We start from the raw sequence: 23510 nt of genomic DNA, 5'->3' as shown, positions 1-23510 counted from the left end.
GTTGCATTTTCTTACAAGTTCCCCAGGCAAGGATCCCTTTTCTTTAAAGGGAGAGGGATATCATGGCTAAAGATAAAATCCTAGGTAAGTTGATCTCCGTAATATCAGCTAAAAAAATCAGGTTACATCACTTCATAAAAATTGCTGTTCCATAAGCAATGCTACCATTTTAGAAAGAAAGGAAGAAAGAAAAAAAGAGGAACCAGGAAAAAATGTGTCAAGGGAGGTCACAGAACAGTGGCAGATCTTAACAGAATGGAGAGAGTTGAAAGAGACCTATCTATCAAGTCTATCAAGTGTCAGGATTCCGGCAGCTACCCCCATTAAGACAAACTTACAAAGGATTTATTGGGAGTTAACATGGCGGCACTGCCTGGGTGCAGCCAACCCTACTCAAGCAGGAAATCCTATACTATTTCAGACAAATGGTTGCCGTTTCTTCTTAAAAACCTCCAGCGATGGGGCATCCACAACTTCTGAAGGCAAACCTCCCCACTGATTAATTGTTCTGTTAGGAAATTTCTCTTTCATTCTAGGTTGCTTCGCTTCTTGATTAATTTCTACCCATTGTTTCTTGTCTTGCCTTCTGTGGCTTTGGTGGGAGTAGCTTTTTCTAAATCATTTTAAAGGCTCCTTTTTTTTTCCTCTTCATAATATGTGCACATGCTTCACTGCCCTGGTGGTATTTCAAATTTGATAACTGAAAGGATGCACGCATCACCCAATAGTGCTGAAACTGGGCACCGCATAGAAACATCCGTACACTGAATGCACAGCTGTCTCTTAAATGTCATCTTCTGCTGTTTCTACTGCCAGGAAAGATACCAGGTCTTCTGACCCCAAAAGCAGGAATAATCTTTTTAAAAGACGAGACGTGGGCGTGATGAAACCGAAGGAGAAAACCATGCATGCGAAAGCAATTTAAAAAAAGGGTTCCTTGGTTTTAAAAGGCTGGAAAGCAAAATCCATTTTCCACCTGATTTACTGAGCAGTGTGGTTTGACAGAGCAATCCAAGAGTTTCGAAGATGAAAAGAGCAGTCTGAAAACGAACAATTCTTATCAATGCCCTTTTGTGGCACTGTAAATAAATCCGTTTGAGCCAGCAGCTTTGGAAAAATGGAGATCCAGAGGACCAAGTCGTGACGTTCTTTATTTGACTTTTAATACCTCAACATAGTGTTTCACAACCTTCGCCACTTTTAAGATGTGTGGGCTTCCACTCCCTAAACAATACTAAGATGGCAGGAATAGGTAATACCCCAGATGATACATTCAAGATCCAGTTAGATCTCAATGTTGACTCATAAAATATTTCTCTGGTCTTCTTAGAGTTGCCAACAGAAAGGGAGGGTGGAACAGTGTATCAGCTTGCAAAACCGAAAGTGTAGTCCATAAATGTTTTCAAAGATAGTAACTAGATGACCGAAGTTATGAATTATGTGTCTCAGAGTTGGCTACAGCCAGGCAGTGCCAGACCTTTTAACTCCCAATAAATCCTTTTTAAGTTTTGGAAGTTTGGCTCAAGACTCAGGATTTAAATGGGGGGGTCACTGCCGGAATCCTGACACACGGTAGACTTGATAGATAGGCCCTCTATCTAGCAAAATTAAATTCAATGTAAAGAAAAGATCTCACGCTTAGGCAAGAAAAATCAAAAGTACAGGTACAGTCTGGGTGAAACCTGGCACAACAGCAGTGACTTGTGAGAGGATCTTGGAGTGCTAGTGGACAATCATTTCAATGAACCAGCAGTGTGTGGCAGTTGCCAGAACAGCCAATGCAATCCTAGGTTGCATTAACAGAGGGACACGACTCGAGATTACGTGAAGCACTGGTACCGTTTTACGAAGCTTTAATAAGACCACATCTAGAATACTATATTCAGTTTTGGTCATCCCATACCAAAAATAAAAAAAAGATTTTGAAAGAATGCAGAGAAGAGGCTAAAACATTCGAAGAATGGTTGAATGAATTAAGTATGGCTAGTCTAGTGAAAAGAAAAGGGCCAGAGATGAAATGATGGCCGTGTTCCAATATTTGAGGGGCTGCCGCAAAGAAGAGAGAGTAAAACTATTTTCCAAAACACCTGGAGGCAAGAAGACAAGAAGCAATGGATGGAAACCCATCAAGGAGAGATCCAACTTAAAACGAAGGAGAAATGTCCTGACAGTGAACGTTTAATCGGTGGTACAACTTGCCTCCATAAGTTATGGGTCACAGGAAGATTTTAAAGAGAGCATGGAAAACTAGGTTGGACTAGAAGATCCACAGGATCCCTTCCAGCTCTGTTATTCTGTTATTCCCAGAACTCCCCTGTTGCTGGCTAGGGAGTTCAGGGAGTTGAAATCCACACATCTTAAAAAGTTCCTGAGGTCCTGGAACACTGACCTAGTAAGGGTAAGGCTGTAATTCTCTGCACCCAAGATTAAATTCTCTTAGATCAGATGGACTTATTTTTTTTTAAAGTTTGGTAAGAATACAGTTCAGAACTCAGTACATTTTTTTCCTTTTAAAAACTGTAGAAGCTTGCTGACAATGGAGGATCTCTAAAGTTCATCTCATCAGATCAAATGCTCTTGTTTAGTTACTCGGCATGAAATCCTAAAACGATTTCAATAAAATATCAAACTCTCTCTTGTTCAGCCCAATCATACCTTCTCTAGCTGCCAGCTGGAAATTTTAATTCTTGGCCCAAGTTCAGCAAAATATAAATTCTGGTGGTGTCTCATATTTTTGAGGAGAGAGCCTCAATCCTGTCCGGCAGCTGTCCAATTATTTAGAAGCCTTTATACAGACAAGTTTTGCAAAGGCAAAACGAGAAAGCGGTAAATTTCACTTTGTTTAATTGGGTATAAAAAGAAACGCCTGTAACTTTCTGAAGCCATCCTGGCTAATAAAACAGGTTTTGTATAGAACAAACTGCCTCCTCCACAGCAGGACACTAGAAAAAAAATAGTTAAGTGGGGTTTTTTTTTTTCCTAGCAGAATCTCCTGAACATGTGGCTGTGCTGTTTTTTTTCCCCACAGGAAGCAGAAAAAACCACGGCCCATTTTGCAACTTCCAACCTGGTGAGGTTTCACAGCAGCTATCTAGATCAGCAACCACGGTGACTATAATCTCTCCCTTTCTCCCCTCTTCCCTCCAACCCCCCCCCCAAAAAAAAAGTGAGGTTCTCAGTTCTAGGCAGCCCCCAGGAATTTGTAGCCCAGTGGACATCGACGTTCTCTTAAATTCAGGTGTATTCACAAAGGTGACCACATCCTGTAGGACAATGGGAGCTGGTTTCCAGCCATTTCATGATATGCTGCAGGTGACCACCGTGGCTGCAGCCCTGGCACCACACAAAGAGGCCCTTGACCACATGGTGGCACACGGCACACATGCTGGCACATTGCCTGCACCTGAAAAAGAGCAGAAAGGAGAAACGCGGCTGAAGGACACAGGTAGGAAGAGCCTCCAGCAAGAGCGAGATTTCAATCTTTCTTCAGCCATGAAGCTCAGCCTGCTACTTGATCTGTTCTCTCTCTCTTTCCTCTTTCTCTCTCTTTCTCTTTTTCCCTTTCTTTTTCCTCTTTCTCTTTTTCTTTCTCTTTTTCCCTTTCTCTTTCTCTTTCTTTTTCCTCTTTCTCTTTCTCTCCCTTTCTCTCTCTTTTTCTCCCTCTTTCTCTTTCTTTTTCCTCTTTCTCTCTCTCTTTCTCTCTCCCGCCCCCCCTCTCTCTAAGAGAGTTGAGAGGGTCATAACCTGGAGTCATTACATTCCCACAAACAATCTCAATCCAACCCCTTTTGAACTCCGTTGACCCTTATTTAGTGCCCATCGAACACCGAACTGCAGTTAACTAAATTCTTGGGTATCGGGTGGAGCAATCAATCTTCTGAACTGTAGCTTAATGGGCAGCCCTGAATCCACGCATCTGCCCCCCCACCCCCCTGACAGGTGGAAGTCCCACTTCGGCCTCCAGGTCACGAGGGAGGCTCCCTGGGCAACGTTTGGGACATCCCAACGAAGTGAGATCATCACAGGTTGCCTAATCCCCGTCTCCTCTTGCTCTCCTGCTTTCAGGAGGAAGGATGCTGCGTTGTCGACAGCCCGGGAGCTTCTCACCGGTCACAGATCCACCCCTTGTTGCTCATCGGCCGCTTGCAGCTGCTGCAGTTGATGTGCAGGGTGGTGGAGGCTTGGTTGAGGCAGTGGATGGCCCTGCAGGTGCTCAGTTTGATCACTTCGTTGGAGATGTTCCACAACTGGAAACGCTGCAGCAGGTCAATGTACGACATGTACCAATGTTCCTGGGAGGAGACAAATGGCAATGATATCGCGGCATCCCGAACTACAGAAGCCGCCGCGCCATCTTTCATCCCCCTTAAGGCTCCAAAGCGCTTGTGCGGCTGACATCCTCGCTGAATGACCAATCGCTTAGTGAGCATCGGAAGTTGCTACAACGGACCGATCCAAAGCTAACTGAGGATCGAGTCCCGGCGTTCCAACAGCTAGACCATTCTCCCTCCGGGCTTACAGGACTGCATGGCACTTCGGGCTCTTGGCAAGCCGGTGCTCACTCTTACGGTGGGCTTTCTCTAGCGCCCCCTGCTGGGACAAGGGGACTTAGCTGGTGCTGGGCCGCCAGCTGTGCCTATAGGTACCTGTGTCTGGTCATCAATTCCTTTCTTGATGCGATCTCCCAGCACAATCAGGACCGACACGGCCATCTGGACGTCTCCCTGCTCGGCGTAGAAGAGAAGCATGTCGTGAACGATTGGGCTGAAGAAATCAGCTGGCAGGCGGTTCTCGTAGAGGGAGTGTGAAATGGAAATGAGGGAAAAGGATTCCACCGGGGTGAGAGACACGGTCTCCGCCTCGTTGCCACTGACGTGGGGCGAGTCGGCTTTATCCTGCAGGTGGTCCAGGGCAGACGGGTTGTCGACGATCTCGTGGCGTAAAGGAAAGGCTTCCTGGGGAAGGATATACTCTTGCTCTTCGGCTGCAGGAAGACACGGAACCATGAAGGAGAAAGCAAGCTGACCCAAACCACTCCACCCTCTCCTCCTATATAATATATATAGATTATGAAACGAATTGGTTTCACACTGTCATCTTTTGTTTGCCTCCTAACTGCTTTGGAGTGCTCACCAAGCACTGGATAAGGAACAAAATCAGAATTAATGTGTTTATTTACGTTCAGTGGAGAGAAAGGGATTAGAAGAGAGCAAGCAGGCACCCAACAGAGAATACGCATAGAAAGCAATGCATTGGCACCCAGCAGCCATGAGCATGCTTGAAAAACAGCCTTGTACCCCGCATTGAGTGCCTGCTTACTCTCTTGCAATCCCTTCTCCAACCTCGCCACTCTGCAAAAGGAGAAAAAGAAAAGAAAAACAAACAGGCTAGGCAGGCGTTACAATGCAGGACAGGCACTCACTGTGAGGATTCTCGTGGTCCATCATGTACAGATCATCTTCATCGGCTTCTACATCGCCCAGGAGATAATCGGCAGGAACGTCACTTCCTTCTGTCTCCTCGTTCTCTGGACATCCAGGAAAAAAAAAAAAAAAGGAAAAAGACGCTTATGAGTAGAGTCATAGAGTTGGATCGGGCTGTTTTGGCCACAGAGTTCAGCTTCCTGTTCAGTGCAGGAGTTCAGATTGAAGCACCTCTGATCAACGGAAGTCTAGTGTCAGTCTAGGTGACACTTGAACAAAAGCAACAAAGAGAAGTTCCCTCCTTTCTCCGAGGTTTGCTGTTGAAATGATTGGCTACTTAGAGATTCTGCCTTTATCTAGCGTGGATCTATTGTTCCATGTCTTAGACCAGGGGCTGGCAAGCTTAAAACACTCAAAAGAGCCTAACCAGAAGCCTTCTGTTCAATTCTGGAGCCGACCGGAAGTCCGGTTCCACCCACCATAGAGTTTCCTCCTAGCATGGCATCTTTTTTCCTCTACCTGTCCTAACCGAAAGCGCCATCAATTGGGGAGCCGACCGGTGACAGGGAGCCGCAGCAGAGAGGTAAAAGAGCCACATGCGGCTCTAGAGCCGTGGGTTGCCGACCCCTGCCCTAGACACTAAAAGGAGATTGTATCTTCTTTTAGGAAACCCCTCTTTGGGTATCGAATGAATGGCGTAATACAAAGATAGTTGGGCAGCATTTGTTTAGTGACTGTTTGAAGTTACAGTGGCCCTAAAAGAGTGACTTACACCCGGTTCTCGCCCATGCAACCATCTCAGCTTCCCCCATGTCACGTGATGAAAATTCGGGGGCTTGGCAACCAACATGTATTTGCGATGCTTGTAGCATCCTGGGGGTCGTTTGACCGCCATTGGAGACCTTCCCAGACAGCTTCCAACATGCAACCAATGGGGAAAGCTAGGTTTGCTTAATGATCCTATGAGTTATACGAATCACTTAATTAAATGCAGTGGCTCACTCCACAACCGGCTCCCTTCGCAACTGCCTTGCTTGGCAGCATCAATTCTGATCGCAACCGTGGACTTAAGTCAAGGACTACCAGTATTCTTGCTTCCTGGCTTCCATCTTTTGCCTGGACTGAATCGATCCCTTGCACCGCCGTCCATCCCCTTTTCGGTCTGCTCACCGTCGTTATTGATCAGAGTGGAGGAGGAATCCATGAGAATGGCTTCGGGACGGTTCTCCCCTTTGCTCCTCTCCAGCCGCGACTCCGTGCCTATTCCAGAGGGAATATCTTTCAAGTTAAAGCTGGGAGAGAAGCAGAAAAGGCTGAATAGTCCATAGTAAAATTGTCCTCCCCGTATCCTTTTCTCCTCTTAGGTCTGCAGTCCTTGCAATTTGGGCTACGGGCGGTGGGTTTTTTTTAATTCTGAGTTTCTCACCGGCTGAGCTATCTTTGTTGATTTGACTTAATTTCTTTTTTTTTTTAATTTGTTCCTATCTATGCTATTTTTTTTGTTTGCTTTCTAGTCCTTTTCATGTTTTTAACTATGTGTAAGCTGCCCAGAGTTGCTGGGAGTTAGGCAGCATATATAGGTAGCACTCCTCTTACAACAGTTCATTTAGTGTTGACTAACAACGGCAATGAAGACTGTCTTTTTCACAGTTATGGCCATTGCAGCATGATCCAGAGGTGGTATTCAGCAGGTTCTGACCAATTCTGGAGAGCCAGTAGCGGAAAGGTTGAGTAGTTTAGAGAGCCAGCAAATCCCACCTCTGACTGGCCCCGCCAACCCCATCTATTCTCTGCCTCCCATTGAGTCCCAGCTGATCGGCTGGGTCTCCTTTGATTGCCCTGCACAGGAGAAAGGAGCTGGAAAGCAGGTTAGTGGGGTGGGGAGGGAAGGGGGATTTTACAGTATCCTTCCCTGCCATGCCCACCACACCAAACCACACCCACCAAGTCATGCCCACAGTTATCAAAATTTGAATCACACCACTGCTATGGTCATGTGATTTACATTCAGATGCTTGGTAACGAACTCGTGTTTATGACAGCTGCAGTGCTCTGGACATATTTTGCAACCTTCTGAGAAGCCAAGTCAGTGGGGAAGCCAGATTTACTTAAAAATCGTATTACTAATTTAATAACTGCAGGGATTCACTCGACAAAAGTGGCAAGAAAAGTCGTAAAATGGGACAGATTCACTTACCCAATTTTTCACATGGCAATGTAAATTTTGGGCTCATCTGTGGTCATAAATTGAGGACTATATTGTAAATCTCACGTAGTCACGGCAACAGGTCCTTGGGAAGGAGTCGGTAGGCGAACAAAAATGCCAAATCCATTGCACAGTCAGCCAAATGTCTGAACATCTGGGTGACTATGCAATGAACTATAACCGTGCTACAGTGGGTATTGCAGAGCCATTTGTGTGGGCACGCGAGCCACAGCTAAACTTACCTGCACTGCACATGCCTCCTACTTGATTTTCGGCTCGTTTCACCCTGCTGGAGGCTTGAGGGAAGCCTCTGCAGCCTTGGGGGGCTGAAAAATGGGCCTTTCAGAAATACCAGATGTGCCAAAACGGGCCCATTCTCAGCCTCCCAAAGCTGTAGAGGCTTCCCATGAGCCTCTGGGAGAACGAAAAGGGCTTCAGGCGGGCCAAAAATCAGCTCTGGGGTGCGCACATGTGCAGTGCAGGCAAGGGGGCGGGGTGCACAACAAAAGGTTAGCCATCACTGAACTATAACAATAATTTTGCAGGGCCACCGATGTTATATACGTGACTGGGCAGCCAGCAGAAGAAAAACAGCAAAAACAACCCAAATCAAAAATAACGGGGCAGCCAAGAATCCTCATGATATTCCATATTTAATATAAAAATGACCAAGAACTAAGGCTCATCCGCATTGGGATATCATCATTACAAACACATACAGACTAATCAGCAATAGCTTTGAATTTAGGGCCGGGATTATGTGATTTAACGTTTTGTGATATTTCCTGACCGCCCCGGATTGGTTGTTCCAGAAAACCTTTAGGGCAACATTTCACAACCTTGACCACTTTTAAGATGGGTGATCTTAAGCTCCCAGATTCCTGATCTAAGTGGGGGCTACAAGGCTCCGGGATTTGTCTCACCTGGATTTGCCCCAAGTCACCCTTGACTGGACATGTCCCCACAAGGCAGGCCCCTCCCCTTCTCTTTACCTGTTCATGAGTGGAAGGCTCGAGCTACTTTTCCCCAGGCTGTGGTTGAGGTTCGTGGCAGGGACGGTGTTAGGGCTTGAATAAATAATCCGGAGCATTGTCCACGTCTGAGCAACCTGGAGAAAAAGAACAGAAAAAGCTAAGAAACCACCAGCTAAGTCTGTCAATCGAAGGACTGTAAACCAATCCTCTAGCAGTCTCTCTCAACCTCAGCCACTTTTAAGATGGGTGGATTTTAATTCCCAGGCTGGCAAAGGAATTCTGGGAGTTGAAGTCCATCTATCTGGAATGGAGAATGGGATGGGATAGAATAGAGTAAGATAGGATAGGATAGGATAGGATAGGATAGGATAGGATAGGATAGGATAGGATAAGGAATGGAATGGAATAAAGAATAAATGGAGTGGAGTGGAGTGGAGTGGAGTGGAGTGGAGTGGAGTGGAGTGGAGTGGAGTGGAGTAGAGTAGAGTAGAGTAGAGTAGAGTAGAGTAGAGTAGAATAGAATAGAATAGAATATAATAGAATAGAGAAGGAATGGAATAGAAATAGGATAGGATAGAATAAGGAATGGAATGGAATAGAGAATGAGTGGAATGGAATAATGAATGGAATGGATAGAATAAAGAAGGAATGGAATGGGATGGGATGGGATGGGATGGGATGGAATGGAATGGAATAGAATAGAATAGAATAGAATAGAATAGAATAGAATAGAATAGAATAGAATAGAATAGAATAGAATAGAATAGAATAGAATAGAATAGAATAGAATCTGGAACGGAATGGAATAGCTTTAATGGCCAACTATGATTGGACACACAAGGAATTTGTCTCCAGTACAGAAGCTTTCAGTGTATACATACACACAGAACAATGAAGTGATAGGTCATAGATCAGAAAGCAGAATTACAATCATTAGTCATAAGATACAAACAAAAAGTGATAAATTATAAGATACCAATAAGAAGATGACAGTAGGAAAGGAGAGGTGAGAAAAGATGAGAAACGAGGAGAAAGATGAGAAGGATAACGGCAGTACAGCCTTACTGCATGAGTAAATATCTTTAAAACAGTGCTGTGGGAATTAGGTGTTCAGCCGAGTGTTGGCACAGGGGAAAAATTATTTTGTCTCTAGCTGTTTTGGCAAGCAATGCCCTATAGTAATGACCAGAGGGGAGGACTTGAAACACTTTATGTCCAGGGCATGAGGGGTCTCTAGATATTTTCTCAGCCCTCTTTCTGGTTTGTGCATTATATGGACCCTCAATGGAAGGCAGGCTGGTTGCAATTGTTTTTTCTGCAGTCCTAACTATCCCTTGAAGTCTGCACCTAAGGTTGGGAAAGTCCTCCCTAAGAGGATGAAGTCCTGAACTGAAACATATTTTAAGAAGAGCTTGGACTGCCATCTGTCAGAATTGGGGTAGGGTCTCCTGCTTGGGTGGGCGTGGGGTTGGACTAGACAACCTACAAGGTCCCTTCCAACTCGGTTAATCTGTTATATGAAGAGATGGAGCTTTACCTGGTTGCGCTTAAGCTCTTTGGCTACTTTGGCGTTGTGGTCACACAGCTCGGCCAGCGGCCGCCCGGTCAGCAAGTACTGCCTGGCCGTTCGCACAAACCAATCCATGCTGCTGGCGTCGCACCCTGCGTCGGCCTCGAAGACGCTGAGGGCGCTGGAGGAAGAGATGAACTCAAACTGCTCGGCGGGGTCCAGCTTCCGCTTGAAGAAGATGGGATGGCGGCGGTCGCCGAGGTAGGGCTTCCGGTTCGAGTCGGAGGAAATGAGGCTCTCCTTGGCTGCGAATGCCAGGTCTCCGAAGAGGCTGTAGCAGAGGCCCTCCGGGTTGGCCCGCTCGATCGGCTGGCTGGCATCCTTGAAGATGTGCTGGTAAAGGGTGCTGTCCTTGGATCCTGAGAGGAGGAAGTAGGGGTCGTGTAGGTGGCGCCAGACGATCCCCGTGGTGACGTCTTTGTGCTCCTCGAACATGGCGGAGGGGATGAAGGGCCGCCGGATGTCCCACACGTAGATGTTGTGGTCCACCATCATCGAGCAGGTGGCGATGTGGTGCTTGCACTCGGGCCTCCACTTGACCCGGGCTACGGAGGCAATCGTTTGCACGCAGTAGATCTCTTTGGCCCGGTTGGTGCTCATGTCCCAGACTTTGACCATCTTATCTCGGCCGCCGGTGGCCAACCAGCCTCTAATGGAAGGGAAACGCATTTAAGAATTTATGAGACAAATAGCACTTAGACTTATATACTGCTTCAGTGCTTTATGCCTTGGTGGCGCAGTGGTTAGAGTGCAGTACTGCAGGCCACTTCTGCTGACTGCCAGCTGCCTGCAATTTGGCAGTTCGAATCCCACCAGGTTCAAGGCTGACTCAGCCTTCCATCCTTCTGAGGTGGGTAAAATGAGGACCAAAATTGTTGGGGGCAAGAGGCTGACTCTGTAAACCACTTAGAGAAGGCTGGAAAGCTCTATGAAGCGGTATGTAAGTGCTATTGCTATTGTCCCGTCCTTCCTTCCTTCCTTCCTTCCTTCCTTCCTTCCTTCCTTCCTTCCTTCCTTCCTTCCTTCCTTCCTTCCTTCCTTCCTTCCTTCCTTCCTTCCTCCCATCCATCCATCCATCCATCCATCCATGGTGCACAGTGGTTAGAATGCAATATTGCAGGCTGACTCTGCCCACAATCAGGAGTTTGATCCTGATGACTCAAGGTTGACTCAGCTTTCCATCTTTCCAAGGTGGGCAAAATGAGGACCCAGATTGTTGGGAGCAATAGGCTGACTCCGTAAAACTGCTTAGAAAGGGCTGGAAAGCACTGGAAAGCAGTATATAAGTCTAAGGGTTATTGCCAAGTGCTATTTACAACCCCCTCTAAGCAGTTTACAGAGTCAGCTTATGGCCCCCAACAATCTAGGTCCTCATTTTGCCCATCTTTGAAGGATGGAAAGCGGAGTCAACCTTGAGCCGGTCAGGACTGAACTGTAAAACTGCTGCCAGCCGGCCATCAGCAGAAATAGCCTGCAGTACTGCACTCTAACCACTGCGCCACCATGGCTCTTATAAATAAAACAGTTCAGCCACAATTGCTAAGTTGGTGCAATAGGACTTCAGAACTAGCTGTCTTCCAGGTGCTATAGCTCGTCCTTGACTTATGACCATAATTGAGTCAGGAATTATGATAAGTCATTATGGTCATAAGTCAAAACATCATGTGACCAGACCCAATTTTTTTCCTCCTTTTTTTACGGCGTTTATTAGGGTAATTAATTTTCATCATTGAATCGTTTGTTGCTGGAAATCAGAAGTAAACTTTGGAAACGTAGCAAAGAAACATTGCAAACTGTGATCCTGTGACCACAGGATCTTGCAAATGGTTGTAATGGTGAGCTGGTTGCCGATCACCCAAAATGTAATCCCGAAACAAGGTTTAATATCTGTGTGATTTGCTGAACAATCACGTTGATCTGCTTAACAAACTGCCCTAAAAATGGTAAAATCAAGGCCAACCAAGCAACAACCTATGGCATAAAGTCTAATTCCCAATAACGGTTGTAAGTCAAGGACTACCTGCAAACTGTTAGAAGGGGCAAAAAATGATACCCAAAAAACGAAGGACCGCGTGACTTTCCACACAAAATGCTTTGCAGACACATGGTGGAGGGGAAACTGAAGTAGCTTCTGAAAGTGGAATCCTAGATTGCTCTGTCAGAAGGTGCTAGAAAACAAGGCAAGCACAGAAAAGCATCCGAGGCAGAAAAGACAGACAGACACACACACACGTGTTCATACCTGTCCTCTGGATGCCAATCGCAACAGAACACAGGTCCGTTGTGGGCCGTGAACATCCTCTCATAGCGGTCAGGCCGGCGGATATCCCACAGTTGAACATTGCCGTTTTCAAAGGTGGCAGCAAAGGTGAAGTAGTCGCGGATACTAAACTGGACGTCACGCACGCTCTCCGACTGACCTGAAGGAGGCAGAAAGCACACATGGGGTTGATCTTCTACTTCAGGGCTCTCCAAACTTGGCCACTTTAAGACTTGTGGACTTCAACTCCCAGAATTCCCCAGCCAGCCATGCCAAGTCTTTTTTTTTAAATGCTTTATTTTTATTCATAAACATTTTGAATACAGTGTATTCTCAGGGCATAACATTTTATGAAAAAGCAAAGGAAAAACAAACAGAAGTATCAACATATATAACTGTCATGCCCCTGTTAGAATCTGACTCTGAGGGAGAGGAGGAACAGCCGACAGGGAGTGGGAGTGTGGCTCTGGAGGTTGTGGAGGAGGCTGGGGAAGGGCACAGGCCGGCTGGGCATTCACAGGAAGACCCAGGCCCATCCCCTCTCCATCCTAGGGCACACAGGGAGGAGCGGATAAGGGAGAAACGTGAATGGCGTGGTCTATGGGGGAGGAAAGGGCCTTGATCCCCTTCATGGGCTGCAGCTGTGAGGACTGTTTAAAAGGACAAACCGCACGTGGGCCACTGCTGCAAAGCATGAAAATATTTCTAGCCTGTCTGTTCTTATCTGAGGTCTGGCGTCCTTCCCAGTGTGTGCATTTCAATATCTGTGGACGTCTTCAAGCCCTTATCCTGCCTTGTCTCATTAATTCTTCAGTGTTTTTTTGTTTCTATTTATAATTTATATGTATTTTGAGTTTGAGGGGAAGTCCTTCCTTTTAGCAACTGTTTGTGGGGGAGTTTTTTCCTCCAGTCAATGATAATTGGACCTTTAAAGCCAAGTTGAAGGAATTCAAGGGACTTCACCTGTTTTTGTGACTTTGTTGCTTTTGTATCCCACCCTGGGTCATCACAATAACTGATAGCAATAATAATAGTGTAACAAAATAGTTTTAGCTAAATTTCTCTTTGTATTAGCTTATTTACGCTTCTGTTAATTATATCAACATGTTTATAATTATCAACTCTCTTTGTATTTAATTCATACATAGCAATGATTTTTCTTCACCTAATTTCTACCTCTGATCTCTAACCACTCGTAAAATCTGTTCCATGTTAAGGAATATTCTGTGTCTTCTTTGTCCTTAATGTCAATCTATCCATCTCTGCACAGTCTAGTATTTTCTGAATTACATCCTCATCTGATGGGGGGTTCTCATTTTTCCAGTATTGTGCAAATACAATCCTTGCAGCTGTCAATATACAGTCCCTTTATCATATCCTTCTGGCATCATCGCCAACAAAAATATTTCAGCCATGCTGAGTCTTAAAGTTGGCAAGTTGCCCTATTCTACCTGGTAAACCACCCAGGTAGTGTTTTCCCCTCTGAAAACAGGTTTCTGTCCGCAATCTGGGGCTCCTCCAAATGTGTTAGGCTCCAGTGTCTTATAATCTCCTAGCCAGCCTGGGCGCTGGGGATTATGGGAAGTGAAGCCTCCTCATAACAAGGTCATTTCCAAAAGGGCTTTTTGCACAAAATAGAAAATGGGGAAATTATGATATATGGATTTGATCATCGGTAATACTAATAAACTATTTTAAAAACGAACATTAGGATGTAATCTTAGAGAAAGAGTTTGATGTACGTTTCATTTACATCTGCTATAAAAGAAGTCGGAAGAATACATAGAACAAAGGGCTGGAAGGGACCTCAGAGGTCTTCTAGTCCAGCCTCCTGCTCAAGGTAGGAGACGTCATACCAGACCAGTCAAATGGTGGTCCAATCTATTTTTGAAAACTCCCAGTGATGAAACACCCACGACTTCTGGAGGTAAGCCATTCCATTCATTGTTCTCAAAAAATTTCTTCCTAGCTGTAGGTTGGATCTCTCTTTAAGAATTACTTTTTATCCTGCCCGCAGGTGCTCCTCTTTGTGAAAACCCCTTGAATATTCAAATAAAGACTTTGCAATGTCTATAACCACATGAACATCTATGAATTTGCTTTCAAAAGCCTTTAAGGGCATTTCTGTCCTTTTCAGGGTTTTTTTTTAAAGACCCTGTAATCCCTTGCATCGAGGTTGAGTCGGGGTGACTGGTCAGAGCTCAAGCGTTTACTGGCCGGATGCCCTTCCCAGCGCCTATGTGGGGTTCACAGCAGACAATTACTCATTGCGCCCAGAGAGATAAACATCGGCTGCTGCCAAGGATGGAACTCACAGCCTCCTGATGGTGAGGAGAGCGCTCCACCTATAGACCACAGTGCTGCTCCATTTCTGTCTTTCTCAGTAATGTAAAATAATTCCACCCCATCCTATTCTACTTATAAGAAAATCATCGATTCCCAAACATGGCTCTTTACCTGAGAATGTGCTGACTGAATCTTTTTTCCGTAGGTCGAAGCACTTCATGTAGCCATCCTGAGACCCGCTGAGGAGCATATAGACCTCAGTAGGGTGAAAGCACACCTTGTTCACGGTTCGCTTGTGCTCCATGAAAAGCTGGTCCTGTTTGTTCCGAGAGGGCTTGCCGAGGTTCCACGTCACCACCACCCCATTCGTGGCTGCGGTGGCCAGCAAATTCTCATCCATCTGGTGCCACACCACGTCGGCACAGCTGAAGTTCAGGGATGGTTTGCGGCCGACACGCAAGTTGAGTTTTTCCACAAACTGGTCTTCTTCGATGGAGTAGATCTTGAAAATGTTGCGCCCGGCCACTACCACCTGAGCAGCGTCCCGGCACACGCTGATGGCATTAGAAGGGGCGTCCAGGTGGCAGCACATGGTCCGTCCAGTGATCGTGTTGCCACCAAGAGCGGTGGTCACCCTAGCCATTTTCTCCATGGCGCCCTACAAATCCAAAGGTTTGCCTAAACCAGGAGCAGCTGAAACACAAAGCAACGTCGCAACGTTAAAAGCAATCTGCGACAAACTGCAACTCATTGCTAAACAAGACAGTTGTTAAAGTGAGTTTGGCCCAATTTTACAACCTTTTTTTGCCAGTTGTTAAGTGAATCACTGGAGTTGTTCAAAGAATCATGTGGTCCTTAAACAAATCTGGCTTCCCTCATTGACTTGTTGGAAGCCATCTGGGAATGTTACTAATGGTGATCACATGACCCTGGGACAGTGCAACTGTCATAAGTACATGCCAGTTGCCAAGTGTTTGAATTTTGAACAGGTGACAAGGATGCCGCTGCAATGGTCATAAGTGTGGTAACCGATCATGAGTTACTTTTTTTGGTGCTGTTGTAACTTCAAATCAAGGGTCTTCAAACTTGGTAAGTTTAAGGACTTCCGGTTTGAGCTTCTTCAGCGACAGACCGAAACCTCGTCTCTGCGAGGCTTCGATCCGTGCTCGCTGCTGGAGCGCCCCAAGCCGGCTGGTTTCAGGGCTAAGCCACCCCGTAGAGGTGGTGAAGAGGGGGGAAACTACCAGCAGGGTTGAGGAGAGCCGCATCTTTCCTCCCCAGCTGGCCATTACTCCCTTTCCCGAAGGCGGTTGCCGCAGTGGTCAGAAATGGCCACCACAAAGAAGAACTCGACCGGAAAAGAATGTGCAGGAGGAAGATAAGAAGAGAAAGTTTTGGTTGACTGGGTCAAACAGAATGTGTCAAGCAGAATTCGATTGGAAGTTATGTATTATGTATTATATTGAAGGTCATAAACTTAAGGTATATATTGAAATTTAAATAAGAGTTGAATGGATGTAATTAAAATATATAAAGGTGTCATACTCCAATTAGTAACTACAGGAGAAAAATTGTTTAATGAGAAAAGATAATATGATAATAAATAGTATAAATATAATGATTTGAATTGAGATGAGATAATCAAAATAAAATTGAGAAAATTAAAAGAGGGGAAAAACTATATAGAAAATGTAAAATAGTATAAGATATGGAATAGAATACAAAAAGGAGCATGAAATTGAGTTTTGTGTCTGTATAAAGAAGCTATTTTTAAAAAAGATGTTTTACCTGTATTTTGTGTGTGAAAACCCAAATAAAACTTTATTTAAAAAAAAAAAAACTTGACAAGTTTAAGACTTGTGGACTTCAACTCACAGAATTCCTGAGCTAACATGACTGGAGGAGGAATTCTGGGAGTTGAAGTCCACAAGTCTTAAAGCTGTCCAGTTCAAAGACCTCTGCTTCTAATGGTCATTAAACAAATGGTTTTTAGTCAAGGACCACCTGAATGTACTTCCACTCTCAACTATTTCCAAGAAATCTATGCAATGCAAAGGAATCCCTCAAACCACTGATTGCCTTTTAAAAAATGGTGTATAAAAGCAAGAATTAAGAGCAGAAAATTGCTATAGGTTGCAAAATGTGTGTGTATCTTACAAATTCGTGTGCCTGCCTAAAAAAGAAAACCATTACCAAGATTGCTACTGGCTAAAAGGCAAGGGAGAAAATAGGGGCGATTTTTCACGTGCAAATCCGTGGATCGTCCAAAACGAAAATATATTTTATTTTAAATAGCATTTAAATAAAAGAACGGGGGTTGCTATGACTCCATGCTTATGCGCATGCGTTGAGTGTCCTTTTCTATAGAAGGGCACGCGCGGGGCCGGTCTAGCAAACAAGATCTCGACGGGGTCTCCGAGGGGGAGAGTACTTCCGGCCTCGGCTTTCGAAGCAGCAACCCCCGTACTCAGTCCTAGCCACGCTTCCCTCGAGGCGACCTTCTCTCCTCCTCACCTCACGCGATGGTCTCCACCGGTCTTCCGCACCGGAGTAGGCCCGAAGCCGCCGGGCCGCCTCGCCGAGGGACAGCTGAACTCCCTCCCGGCCGACCCAAATCGGGCCAAGGCTCGCCCGCCATCTTGGATTACCCGTCAGGCCTTTCAGGGCTTAGGAAGCCGGAGGCCGTCATTTCCCGGCCGCTTCCCTTCCTCCTCCTCCCCCCTCCCCTCTGGAAACGTGACGTAGGGAGGTTGTGGAACAGGGTGGATCATACCATCGCAGAACTCGAGGCGGGGGTGGCGGCATTTCCTGAGTTTGCGTTGGATTGATCCGTAGAAAGATTCCAGTAGAAAGCTAGCCGTGCAGTACCAGTTGTCAGAAACGTCTGACAAGAAATTATCTGTCTGACTATCTGTTTATCCATCCATCTAATCTATTTTATCTATCTTATCTAATCTATCCATCTCAGGCTTGTGACTCTGGGCAGCACCTATAATATAATTGCCCAATGATAATTATTCAATTATAAAAAAAATTTTTGTGTATATGTACAAATATATATACACATAATATACAAATGCATTTAAATATGATTGCTCATTATGCTTGGGGCATATTTATCCAATGCAGCTCAATTTGATTTTATTGAATCAATTATGGGTGATCAATCATAAGCAACCCAGTCTTCTATATTCTGACAATGCCAGGGTGAACCACGTGCAACGTTTGTAATACTGGCTTGCTTAATGTTTGTGGTATCACAACTCTATCCCCCCGATAACAAACACCCCTTTAACGCCGACAGTTCAAGTTGATGTGTCTTAAACGGTTTGAAATCACTTCCCATTTACCCCTCTGGCCACCTCCTCCACACTCAGTTCAAAATTCAGGCCAAAGTTTTGTCTTTGGCTGAATGTCTTGCGATCTTAGCCAACATGACAGGGCCAGTTTCAAAGTCCTCGATAAGAAGTGTGATTGGGGTAGGTTCTTCAACGGATTCTGGGAGTGGGCACTGGCTGAGGTCATCTGTGTGGTCGATAGCTTTGCCCGGCTGATGGACCAGCTGGTACTTATAGGCTGCCAGGAAAACTATCCATCTTGTCATTCGTGGAGACAGTATGGCTGGGGTTGGGCAGCCCCCCCCCCCCGCTATGATTTCTAAGAGAGGTTTGTGGTCAGTGATCAGGTCAAAGTCCCTTCCGTATAGGTACTCATGGAACTACTTTACCCCCCACCACTGCAGCCAGCGCTTCCTTGTCCAGTTGGCTGTAGGTCTGTTTGGCTTTAGATAAAGTTTTTGAATAAAAGGCAATTGGCGCCTCATTGCCATTTGGCACCCAGTGACTGAGAACAGCTTCTAGGCCAAATGGGAAGGCGTCACAGGTTAATATAAGTCTCATTGTATCACACAAGAACGCTTTGAGAGGTTAAGAGTTCTTTTATAGCCTCGAATGCAGATGCTTCTTTGTGACCCCAGGTCCAGTTCGCCTTTTTATTGAGTGTGTAGCGGTTCAGCAACGGTCGCCTTCTGTGGCAGAAAAATACTGCAAAAGTTTAAAAGGCCTAGGAATGCCTGGAGGTCTGTTTGATTCTTTGGGGTAGGGGTTTCTTTAATAGCTTTGAGTTTCCTCTTGGTAGGGTGAATGCCTGACCTGTCAATTAAATACCCCAGAAATTCGACTTGAGGGACTGCTATTTGGCATTTTTCTTTTTTAACTTTAAGTCTGGCTTTCTGAAACTGACTCAGGACTATTCTTAATCAGTGAATTAATTGTTCTCTGTTGTTTGTGGACATGAAGACATCATCAAAGTAAGGCACCACCCCTGGAATTCCCTGTAGGTGTTCTATTAGGCTTTGGAACAGTCCTGATGCCACGCTCACCCCGAATAGCAATCTATGGCATTTAAATGCCCCTCTGTGAGTTACGATGGTCTGTGCCTCTGCAGTGGTATCATCCACTGGCAATTGTTGATATGCCTGGGCTAGGTCAAGTTTTGCAAAAGTTTTGCTTTTTCCAAGGGGATGCAACAAATGCTGTACGACTGACACGGGATAGGCGCTCTGTTGCAATGCCTTATTTATCATGCATTTATACTCCGCGCAGATGCAGTTTGAGATTTTTGAAACTTCTAAACCCAAGTTTTCATACCCCCTGGAATATCATCTTGCACCCCCCCCCCAGGTAGGGAACCCCTGTTCTAAGGTGAATTAGAAACCTCTGTTGGAAAAACAATTGTCATATATAATGTGCAATTAAATACACACATACCACAGAGGCATAAAAAGAATCCCAGCACCAGACGGTTTGTGTTTTTAATTTTTTTAATATATATTTTTATAAACAGATCACATGATAAAATAGCACAAGAAACACTTACCAAATATAAGATTATATCTTCAGAATATACAGGAGAAGGAGGCTTGTATGTACAATAAGAAAATGGTTTTCAGAATTCCCCCCTCCCTTTTTTTTCTTTTCTAAATAGCAATCTGAAATATCACAGCTTCTTTCAGTAGCTTTAAATAATACTTTGGACCAGCGGACACTTTAAACAGGGGTGCTGAAGAGACTTCTGGAACACAATTCTCGAGAAAGGTCTCTTGTGCAAAATGGGTGAAAATGGGCAGATCCTGTTTCGGCCAGGAGAACTTGCCCAGAGAAAGATAAAATAAAAATGAAAATAACCCCAAGGGATTGTGTGCCCTGTCTTTGGACCAAGATCTTGGTGGAACTCTTGCAGAAAATGGAGTTCACTCCCTAGAACTGTGTGCATTCTTCGTTTTAGAAAATCGGTGACTTTAAGTCAACTTCTCTTCCTTTAATACAGAACAACAGAGTTGGAAAAGAGCTTGGAGGTCTCCTGCTCAATTTCTTCTTGAAAACCTCCAGTGATGGAGCATCTATAACTTCTAGAGGCAACCACTGGTTAATTGTCCTCAGTGCCAAGAAATTTCTCCTTAACTGGATCTCTTGTTTGATAAATTTCCATCCTCCCAACAGCTTCCCCGGGTGACATTTCTATGAAAACCATTTCCTGATCCCATTTCATATAGGCACAAGTTTATCTCAGCAGCATACCCTAATTTCTTTTCGCAAGAGTTTTTCCTCTAGACATTTGGGGAATAATATTTTTTTAAACCGCTGCTGAGCCTGGAATAAAGTTTAAAACTCTCGCACAAGTAAACCAGCCATTGTAATATCCTCACTGCCACAGTTGCTATTCGTGTAGCTGGCTGATCAGGTGGGCTGCAAATAGGTAACACCCTAAAGGTGAGTAAGCAGCAACACCGATATATTATTCCCCCGGGTGTAAGACTGCATCCTTTACCTGGGGTATCCAGTCCATCAAGTAAAATAAGTGTAAATTGCTGGCTGGCATGCCATACAATACAAGAATCGACCTTGTAAGGGAGATGGGCGACATCAAAACTTAATAAATAAATATTAATAAAGAAAAGCAGGTAAAACCATTTGCCTTGGATTACTTACTGAAATCCCAACCTTAATAGAGGTAGTCCTCAACTTACAACAGTTCATTTAGCCACTGTTCAAAGTTACAACTGCCCTAAAAAAAGCGACTTATGTCTGTTTTCACATTTAGGACCATTGTAGCATCCCTGCGGTCACATGATTAAAATCCAGATGCTTGGCAACTGGCTCATATTTATGACGGTCGCAGTGTCCTGGGGTCATGTGATCCCCTTTTGCGACCTACTGATAGGCAAAGTCTTGGGGGAAGCCAAATTCACTTAACAACTGCCTTACTAACTTAACAACTGCAATGGTTCACTTTACAACCGAGGCAAGAAAGGCCGTAAAATTGGGCGAAACTCCCTTAACAAATGTTTCACTTACCAACAGAAATGTTGGGCTCAATTGTGGTCGTAAGTCGAGGACTACCTGTATCTGGCTTTATACAATATGTTAAGACATCTCCCTTGGATCCATTCTGCAGCTGGACTTTAACAGGAGAGCACTTTTGAGTCTCGGACAGTCCAAATTCGAAGGCCGTTGCAATCCTTTGGAAAGCACGGCCGCCTTTGAAAAGAAGTTGAGACCAGGCCAAAATATGGGAAGCAGATCCAGGGATGCTCACAATAGGATATCTGAAAATGGAAATCTTTGGCCTTTCTCGCCATGACTGCATGATATTTTTGTACAGAGATGCAGAGGGTTGAACTTAAAGAGATTCAGAACACTGGCAGAAACTGTGCCGAGAACCGCAATCCTTTCCTCTTGCAATAAGTTGAAAAACCCCCCACAAAAGTGCATCTTTAATATCATTGTAGAAAGAGCTCAGTGGGTTGAGTGCCAGCTTCAGAACTTCGTTAATTTGGCAATATTGAGTATGTCTCAATATCAAAGTTTTTGCAACTCGGCCACTTTAAGAGGCATGAACTTCAACTCCCAGGATTTCTCAGCCCACATGTCAGTTGGGGAATTCTGGGAATTGAAGTGCATGTCTCTCAAAGAGGCTGAGTTGCAAAAACCTTGTGCGGTTTCTAAGAGGAGATGCTACCTTGACGATATATAATTTTTTAAAAAAATATATTGGGAAATTTTTATAGGGCTAGCTGCTCCTATCTCATAAGAGGTCAGGACTGTGCAGTCTGATCAATCTGAAAGTTAATTAGATTCTTACATAACTATATACATAATGTCATCAATAACATGCTGTTAATATTCACGGAAGATGAGAGGGCATATCTTTTTGGCCAGCTGAATAGAAACAAAACCTGACCCAAGAACATCTGGAGTCCCATCTCAATGCTCATAACCACCCCACTCCTGTGCTCTCATTGTAACCCTAAGCTAAAATATCCCGTTATTGTTGATCCAGAAAAAAGTGCCATTGGACATAACAACAATATATTCTGTAAGCCGCCTAGAGTCGCCATGTGTGAATAGGCAGCAATATAAATTCCCTAAATAAAATAAAAATAAACAAGCAGCAAATTTTTACTGCTTAGAAGTGGTCCTGCCTGGATTTGACTCTACTCCTACTCCTTCCGGTAATAAAATATTGACTCCAGCAAGAGAGAGAGCAATTCCCACAAAATTCTGGTCCAAAACAAGTAAGCAAATACCTCAATAAATAAATAACTACAAATAAATAAATAAATAAATATTTTGGGGTGGATTTTTTGCTAGCACCCCTCTCCTTTAGAAGCAAATAAAAAATATATGCACCCTTTCAAAAGGCACTCTGCTCAAATGGCTTTTTCTTCTGCATTCTCTCAAACATCTCACCCAGAGGGGCCCATGTGGAAGTGGACGGCCGGCCTGAAAAATCAAGATGGCAGCCGCACTCATCTTGATTATTTTTTTTTACTCTACTGCAGATGTTTCGTACTTGTGCAACCTGTCTTTCATTGTACAGGTAGTCCTCGACTTAACAGCCATTCATTTAGTGACTGAAGTTAACAACAGCACTGAAAAAAAATTGACTAAGGACTGTTTTTCACACTTACGACCATTGCAGCATTCTCACAGTCATGTGATCAAAATTCGAATGCTTGGCAACTGGTGTGTGTTTATGACAACGTTTATGCCGTGTGCTGGGGTCATGGGACCCTCTTACATGACCGTCTGACAAGTTTGAAAAACATTGGCCTACATCAGTATCTGGAACTGCATCCTCCTCACCTCCAAACTCATTGTCACACCTTCTACTAACAACCATGGATTTCCAGAGGATATTAAGTTGGAGAAACAGACCAAACCAAACCAAACAAAATCAGGAAATTGTACATCATCATCATCATCATCATCTTAAAGCTTTACAGAGATGCCACGGCAACAAAACCTTCATGTTTGTACACATCGTGATCATGTATATATTTAAAGAAAGCAGCTGTTAACCGAAATTTGTCGGCGAGTGTGTGTTCAAAATGGCAGCGGAGGAGGCCATGTCCAAGCACATCAGTTGAAATGACATGAGGGTTGGTCATCCAATGTAGGAGGCCCATCAGGGTTGGACTGGGTGGTGGAGACTTGTATGGAGAGACCGGTCCTCAAAAGTATTGTGTGAATCAACTAGCCCAAGTGAAGATGTGATTGGAAGACAGATCGATGGCCCCTTTGTAGAAGATTCACAAATAAATGGAGTTTTTTCCCCGTCACCCCCCCGTCACCCCTCCCGTCACCCCCAGCGCTTTTCATGCATGATAATCTTTGAAACCTCAAAACTACCCTGACCTCCCACAACCCCCTTTTATGATTCTGAACATTTAGATGGATTTTATCAAACGGTTCATGCAGGATATTTAGTTTGTGGTCCCATCACTTCC

At 44.6% G+C, this 23510-nt stretch overlaps 1 protein-coding gene across 1 annotated transcript; it reads right to left on the bottom strand.

The window, feature by feature from the left end:
* Window positions 1-1133: 1133 nt before the first annotated feature.
* WDR24 (WD repeat domain 24) lies at window positions 1134-17452 on the bottom strand. Its single transcript, XM_087912477.1, has 10 exons — window positions 17234-17452; window positions 14891-15412; window positions 12416-12593; window positions 10141-10822; window positions 8622-8737; window positions 6594-6715; window positions 5423-5527; window positions 4647-4984; window positions 4108-4292; window positions 1134-3403 (listed from the first exon to the last, which is right to left on the bottom strand). Exons 2-10 carry the CDS (start codon window positions 15369-15371, stop codon window positions 3235-3237), a joined length of 2376 nt encoding a protein of 791 aa, XP_087768603.1. The 5' UTR covers window positions 15372-15412; window positions 17234-17452; the 3' UTR covers window positions 1134-3234.
* Between the last annotated feature and the right edge of the window lie 6058 nt (window positions 17453-23510).

The sequence above is a fragment of the Pseudonaja textilis genome, chromosome 14 (genome assembly GCF_049901715.1).
Source record: "Pseudonaja textilis isolate UNSWEBS1 chromosome 14, rPseTex1.2, whole genome shotgun sequence".
In the NCBI taxonomy this organism is placed as follows: domain Eukaryota; kingdom Metazoa; phylum Chordata; class Lepidosauria; order Squamata; family Elapidae; genus Pseudonaja; species Pseudonaja textilis.
This window is presented reverse-complemented; position numbering and strand designations above follow the sequence as displayed.

Coding starts and splice junctions, on each gene's coding strand:
- WDR24 (XM_087912477.1), bottom strand. CDS start 15,371: ATGGAGAAAATGGCTAGGGTGACCACCGCTCTTGGTGGCAACACGATC. Junction 10,823..12,415: donor GATTGGCATCCAGAGGACAG/GTATGAACACGT, acceptor CCCTTCCATTAG/AGGCTGGTTGGCCACCGGCG. Junction 6,716..8,621: donor AGCCTTCCACTCATGAACAG/GTAAAGAGAAGG, acceptor CTTCTCTCCCAG/CTTTAACTTGAAAGATATTC.